We start from the raw sequence: 7,500 nt of genomic DNA on the forward strand, positions 1-7,500 counted from the left end.
AGTTATCCAGTGGACAGTGATTTATCCAGTGGATAGCATTACTCACCCTTTGAACAACTGGAGCCTGATGTTAAAGTAAAATCTAAAAGTGTCATTTTTACAGGTCAGTTTGCAATGTACATCAAGGAAACTATTACAGTTGGAATAATGATGACCCAGTGCCGTGGGTGACAAGTCACCATCCTTTGAAAGATGGGAAGTAGCATCACTGCTGGGGGGATGTAAGCTTAACCCATTGATACCTTAAAAGCCCTAGAACGCCGCCATTTCACAAGTAAAATCGTATGGCATTAGTGTTAAGTCTCACTACCAGGGGTCAATGGGTTAAGGGACAAAATATTTCCAATTATTATTCCACTATTATGCCAGTTTACCATATTTGGTCAAGAGAATGCACAAAATATGAGCTGGTAATACACTGTAGTTTCCCGGTTTGACTGCCGGGTTTAGAACAGAGCAAATACGGACAGAACGGCAGTTTTTCAATGAAAGAAATTGTTTTCAATGCGATAAAAAGCCTGAGAATTTAGCTTGTCATCGCTTGTCTCTCGTCATTTCGTTTATACAATCAAATAAAGGACATTTGGTTGGCTTTCTGTGCTGTTTACATCGCAAGCACCTTGCAGGACAGATGCATTTTTTTCAGAAACACTCTTACCAGATGAAACTGAATCAAAATAACACCTTTTTGTAGTGAACATGATTTGTGATTATTTTTCACGAAACATTCCGCTTGTAAACCAATCAGGAGGATCTATTTTAATTGTGGTTTTCCCAACGGAATGATTCCGCCTTTCGACCAATCATGAAATTGTTTACAGAAATCATATCAACCACAGACAGAACAGTCCGCAAGTTAACCAATGAAAAGAGGTCTTTCTGATCAATTTCAATTAACACGTCATCTGTTGTTTATTTCAAGCACAGCTACAACTTACGAGAATACAGCTGGGGCCTTGATCGTCACGAACTTAAAATCGTACAATCGGGTTTTAAATTTGTCCAATTCCATGTATACCATCGAATTTTCTTCGATTATAGTTGTTTATTTCAAACTGCAATTCATCTCCTTTGCTTGCACATTTTCTCATTGATGTGTTCGCTGTGATGGTCCGAAAGAGTACTTCATTCGATTTCGCTAAACACATGCAGAGATTTCATCAAACGCATGAACCTTATTATGTTTGTAACCGCTGTTTGTTTTATGTTTTTGATTAAGTTGCAATGGCCAAAGAGCAAGAATATTTATGATGTAACATCTGCTTGGTCATTTCACGTCGTTGTCAAGACGACAACGGCAAAAAAAATTATCAAAAGAGTAAAACGCATGTGCTGGGTGTGCAGAACCTTAAACCTATTGTCTTGTGGCGTTCTCCTAGCTGCTATCGTCCTCCTTGCTTGTGCTCGCTAATACTCCAACAACAAAAACAGTAACTTGTGTAAAAATAGGGTTTTTTCCCTTAAATCTTCATCTTTCTGTCTTTAACCTGTAGCTAATGGTGTAACCTTTCAATGCAGCAGTCTCTCACTTCCAAGTCCAGTACGGCTCAAAGTTCTCAAGACAGTGTTGCACGATAAAACAACCAATGGTAAAACTCGATTTTTTTCGCACCTCTGTCAGTTTTGACAGAAGTTGCAAAGCAATACGTAATTGTCCAACGATTTCAAACTAAACTAAAAGGCTAATGCGTTCCCGGAGACCCAAGAAGTCGGGACGGGACAACGAAATAACGGGTGAACTTTTCGCCGGTCCCGATTGTGCCTGTGACGTCTTTGTTCCGTCCCACAGAAGAGGATATTTTCATGTAATGTGTAGTGTGCTTTCTAAGGGATTGTATATAATCTCTTTATATTTACAAATTCACTTAACCTTTCCAAACTACACCAAGAAAAAAATGAGCAAACTTCCGCCGACGGCTACGCGAACGTTGTTTAATTTTTTAGTAATTTCGCGATTACTTCAAGTCATTCCCCATGGAAAGTGTGTATCAACATTCCAGGAATAAAACTCGCATGGAGTGTGTGGCTGTTTGAAGTGAAAACTGAGAAGTAATCATCAGGTACTCGCGTCATCGACATAACCTCAAATTTGGTGATTAATTTCACATCCTTATCAGCACGAAAACAGCAAAGAAACGTACCAAAATATAAAACGCACGTGCGCAGTATTTTTTTTTGTTGAGCTTATTATTTCATGGCGTCCTCGTCGCCCTCCCAAATGGAGATTTTAGAAACAACGACGCCACATAACAGAAATCTCATTGTTTAAAAGAGGAAAGCGAATAGTGCTGCGCGCATTTTAGCTCATATTTCCGCGGTTCCCTGTATAACTATAGATGGTATTTTTCAATGCATAATAATTAACCATCATGAAATATTAGCTGTTATTACAGTTGAGCCCACGTTTCAGCGGTGTTAGTTTCAGAGCGCGCGGAAGCGAGGCTTTCGGGTCAACTTTCGATCAAGACACAGGTAAGAGTCTAGTAAGAGATTTGGCGTGCGAAATGCGCAAAAAATAATGAGTTCCTATCCAGAATTTATGTTTTTCTCAGAAGAAGAGAAACTACAGTTGTTGAATGGAAGCTGCCCTCGCCATCTGACAAAGCCTACCCTGAAAACGTGGCTTTCTTATCATGTAGGGACAGCAAAAGATGGTTCTGATTCGAGCGACGCAAGCAAACGCGAACTGATGCACAGGTAGGCGCAATTAAGATAAAATATCCTTATCCTTGGGTATTTGGTCTTTTGAAAGTTTAGTGTTCTGACATGAAAAACTCCTATTTTCTGCAGAGTTGTGAGTTACATTAAAAATGGATGGGAAAACAATTTCACTGAGAAATGGCAACACTTGGCATCAAATGTCATAAACACATTTTCCCCGCCAAACACGAACTCCCCAAACACTCGTCAACCCGAGTTTCCACAAGCAGCAAACTGGACTCCCATCCAGAAAGCTGGAGATACGTTTCCACCATTCACTATTGAAAACATGATGAATTACTTTATTACTAGAAAATCAGCTGATGACGAAGGAAATAAAGACTACAAGAATTTGAACAGTAAGGCATTTGGGCTTTTTAACCATGGCCATGTCCAACGAATTGAAATTGCGACAGAAGAAAACACAGATCAGATCTACATTAAGTGCGAATGCTTCCCAGAGATAAAAACGAATTTGACTTACAAGCTTCATGTGTCTATGATGAATTCAGGAGAGCAAGCTGGTGAGATCACCTATGCTTGTTGTAGTCCATGTCCAGCAGGGAAAGGTCCATATGCTTCTTGTAAACACCTTGCAGCTTTATGCTTTGCACTTGAAGAGTTTGTGAGATTAGGGCAGAGGAGGGAGTTCACCACCTGTACTGACAGGCTTCAGACATGGAACCAGCCACGAAAACGCAAACTTGACCCAAAGTCTGTCTATGAAATAGATTTCTGTAAAAAAGTGTATGGCAAAGAGAAGGCAGGAAACACAAAGATTCTTCACGACCCTAGATTGCTTGTATAGAGAGAGCCTAACACTGAGAAAGCAAACCAATGCCTGCTTGATAAAATCAAGGAGGCTAATTTAGAATGTAGTTTTTTCAACATTCTGTCACATGACAAGCATCTTACAAATGCATCTGTTGAGACCCAAACAACTTGTAGTAACATTATTTCACCACCCAAAGAACAACCAATTTCACTGGATGAAATTTATGAAAGAGCAAACAGAATCAAGAAAAAACTCTTTGTGGATTCACATGGAAGGGAAAGAATAAAGGAGGAAACAAAACAGCAAAGTGGATCTCAGGAATGGTTTGAGGCCAGGAAAATAAAAATAACTGCTTCAAAATGCAAGAGAGCAATTCAGAGACCCACAACTAGTCCCACTAAGGCTATGATAGAAATTCTTCACTTGAAAGAAAATTTTCAAAGCCAGCAAATGAAGCAAGGACTTGGAAGATGAAACTAAAATACTGAAGATGTACGAAGAGAAGCTAGGTTGCACAGTCAGTAAAGTAGGATTCATAATTTCTTCTACACACCCATTTCTTGGTGCATCACCAGATGGAGAGGTACTTGAAAAGTGTTTCGTAGAGGTGAAAAGGATCTTTCCTGGGACAATGACTTTGGAGGAGGCAGTGTGTAGGCGAGGGATTGATAAGAAATCTAGCAATGGTCTTATTGTTAACCAAAAGCATGCATACTTTTACCAAGTGCAGCAACAGCTATTCTGTTCAGGTTTAATTTCAAATATGAAGATCTGGTTTTGTCTGACCTGAAGGAAATTATTATCCTTAGCATTAAAAGATGCTCATCTTTTTCAATTCAGTGTATTCCGAAATTGCAAGTTTTTTATGACCAATTCATTGCTCTTGAGCTTGCATATCCTCGTGTGGCCCTGGGTCTCGTTTCCACGCCTTCTGGAACTAACACCGCTGAGACGTGAGCTCAACTGTAATAACAGCTATTCTCAACCTCGGATAATGCATTTCGCGTTCTCTGATTGGTTCACTCAATCTCGGCAAATGATAGCGCTAAGCTTTGCTAAGCTAAAATTTTATTCGCCGGAAAGCGAAATTTCTCTCTGAATAAAGCCAAAAAGAAAGAAAACTTTTTTGTGGAAAGTTCGGATCAATTCCGACGTTTAGAAGTATGCGAAAAGGCAAGAAATGTTTTTGTGGTGAGCCTACGTCTGTCTGACCTCAAGGTATTACACATTAGGGCCATTTATACCGGAGAAAATAAGACGCGTCTTAAATAGGACGCGAACTGTACCATTTATACGTTTGCGTCCTACATAAGATGCGAACATCTTGTATAAATGGTTCGCGCCTTATTTGGTTATTTATCATTATAAATCTAGCACGCCCTCGAAGAATAACTGTGAATTCACCGTTACCACCTTTATATTTTTCATCCGCAAAGTTCCGAATTGAAAACCCTTTCAATTCAATTCAATTAAAACAAAAAATAACTTACACCGGCGCTTGTCACGCAGTTATCAAGTTGTTCCGCGACTGCCAGTTCCCGGAAAAGGATGAGGAACTCTCTCCTCTACCAAAGTGCAAGTGTTTCTCTGTTTTGTCGGTGTAGCCTGACTGGGAAGCCATTTTGTTAGCCTGCGTGACTCGTCAACAAAATGACGATGTTGTTGTTGTCGTCACGACGCATGTGACATGCATGCGCACTTATAGTTCACGTCTTATTTAGGACGCCAAACCATTTATACGAGGAAGTTCACGTCTTAAGACGTGGACAAAATAAGAACCCCTGTTCTTAAATAAGACGCGTCTTATTTAAGTCGCATCTAAAATAAGACACGAACGCTGATTTTGTACCATTTATACGATTAGTTCGCGTCTTATTTAAGTCGCGTCTTAGATAAGACGCGTCTTATTTTCTCCGGTATAAATGGCCCTATTATCGCATCTTAATCACGTTTTTTCGATTTCACACGCAAATTTTTGGAGTTAAAGGAATTTAATAAAACAATTATTCTATTTGTGCTTATTGGATATGAGACTTTTTATAGCCAACGAGGCGCTACGCGTCTCATTCGCTATTTACATACCACTTATTAACCGAGAGTGAGGTAATCACAGGGATCTCAGACCGATACCTTGATGTATTGACCGAGCGATAGCGAACGGACGAGGTTAATAAGTTATTTATTTTCTGGCCTTTTTAGCGCTCAGTTTTGGCCTCTTCTTTGTCCTTTGGATAATAAAACTCGCTCTCGCTGTGGCTCTCTTCGTCGCTCATACTAAAGAAGTATCTGTATGCTAGTTTTTCTTTCAGTTATTGAAAATATAGTTGTACTTTGTCCATATTTTTTGTTGTTTTCGCCCACGCGCTCGTAGCTTTTACTCTCAACTCAAAAGAGCCGTCGAGCCCAGAAAAATTTTTCATGATGCCCGGTCATTACAAGAAAATCTTGTCACGAAATTAAGCGTGGTTTTCACTTGCGACACAAGCGCAAGTGCAAGCATAAAAAAAGAAGCGCTGCGAGTGGAATCTGGAAGGGGTCTTTTTCATAGCACGAACACCACAGCTTGCGTTACGTTCCGTTTTCATACAACGCAAGCATAACCGCAAACACAAGGAAAAGGAAAAATTGTGATTTTTTGCGCTTGTGCTCATGCTTGCGACAGGCCCCTTTTCACGGTGAAATAAGCGCTCTTGTGTTTGCGTCGCTAGTGAAAACCAGGCTTTACGGATAATGCAGAGTATCGAGAAAATATGTGCTAAACTTCGTGCTGCACATGCAGCACGATGAAACCAATGATATTCACTGTTTTGTGAAGTTGTTGCTGCTGTCATCGTCCTCATGTACCTGTACGTTCCCTATATTAGGGACCTTTAGATTCTAGGACGAGGACGAGAGAACGAGTACGTGTTTTGACTGGCAGAAAAATACTTTAAAAATACTTTAAAAAATTATAGCCTGTACGATTAATCTTACTCTTTGTTGGTAGTATAGGTTGCTCAGTTATTCTTATTGCTGTTACCTGGACCTTTTTGCTGATCAACAAATGCCGAAACTGCTACTGTGCTGTTGACTTGTTTTGACACGAAGACATTTTTACAAAAACTTGTACTGAAATGACGACGGTAACACGTTTTTCCTGCCAAAATGACGCTGGTTTGCGCTCACTCACTGTTGTTCTATGTTCTCGTCCTAGAATCTAAAGCTCTCTCTTCTCTTGGTGCAACGTCCACCAAAGTAGTCTAAACTAAACTAGAATCCTAACCAGGCTTCTCCAACTCGTCGACGTCATTAGTTTCCAGCAGCGAGATTTTCTTGCCAAAATGTTCCTCAATCTTTTTCATTATATTCATGGACCGCGGACCATCAATAAAATTGACTGCGATGCCATTCTTGCCAAACCGGCCTGTGCGGCCAATCCTGTGTAAGTAAGTCTCAAAATCAGGTTTGCCACTGGGCTCAATTGGCATGTCGTAATTCACCACAACCGTCACCTAAAATGACAGATATGAGAAACTCAGGCTAAGACATTACAATCACACAGATTCGTTTTCCCATCTTAATCCCAGGAGGTACAATTTCTATTAACTTTAACAAGAATGAACCGACAATTCCTCTTTCCGATTAGATATACATTTTCTTAGTTAGGAGATTAATCATGATTTATTAATATAAAGAAAAACACGACACTCCTGAGTTTTACAGACATGTTTCGACAGTTGCCTCTGCCAACTTCAGTGTGAAATGAACAATAAATTCCAGTGGAATATAAATACTACATAAATTACAATAATACTAGCAATAATTCAGACTATGAAAATAGTAATTCAAAATTAAACCGAAAGTTTTAAATTAGCATGTTTGACCTTTGCGTTAAGTGTTAGTTTGTCCCAAAATATGTGCAACGCCTCTTTGATTTTAAGAGCAAATCGCGAAGATGCCTGATCGATGATGGCAAAATAATTGTCACGGGAGCATGCAGAGCGACATGCCAACGAGCTCTTTAGATGCTTGAAAACGTGTGAGGC

General features: G+C 39.7%; 1 protein-coding gene and 1 pseudogene across 8 annotated transcripts in view; one reads left to right on the plus strand and one right to left on the minus strand.

The window, feature by feature from the left end:
- Window positions 1–7,500, minus strand: part of LOC137997826 (ATP-dependent RNA helicase DDX19A-like) — a 142,188-nt gene that overhangs the window by 24,526 nt on the left and 110,162 nt on the right. For all 8 annotated transcript variants that reach the window (XM_068844094.1, XM_068844092.1, XM_068844097.1 and 5 more), the window contains one exon: window positions 6,738–6,966. In XM_068844094.1, the coding sequence (XP_068700195.1) occupies window positions 6,738–6,966 (229 nt within the window). The remainder of the gene's footprint in view (window positions 1–6,737; window positions 6,967–7,500) is intronic.
- LOC137994303 (uncharacterized) lies at window positions 2,519–4,718 on the plus strand (annotated as a pseudogene).

Source organism: Montipora foliosa, chromosome 3 (assembly GCF_036669935.1).
Source record: "Montipora foliosa isolate CH-2021 chromosome 3, ASM3666993v2, whole genome shotgun sequence".
In the NCBI taxonomy this organism is placed as follows: Eukaryota; Metazoa; Cnidaria; class Anthozoa; order Scleractinia; family Acroporidae; genus Montipora; species Montipora foliosa.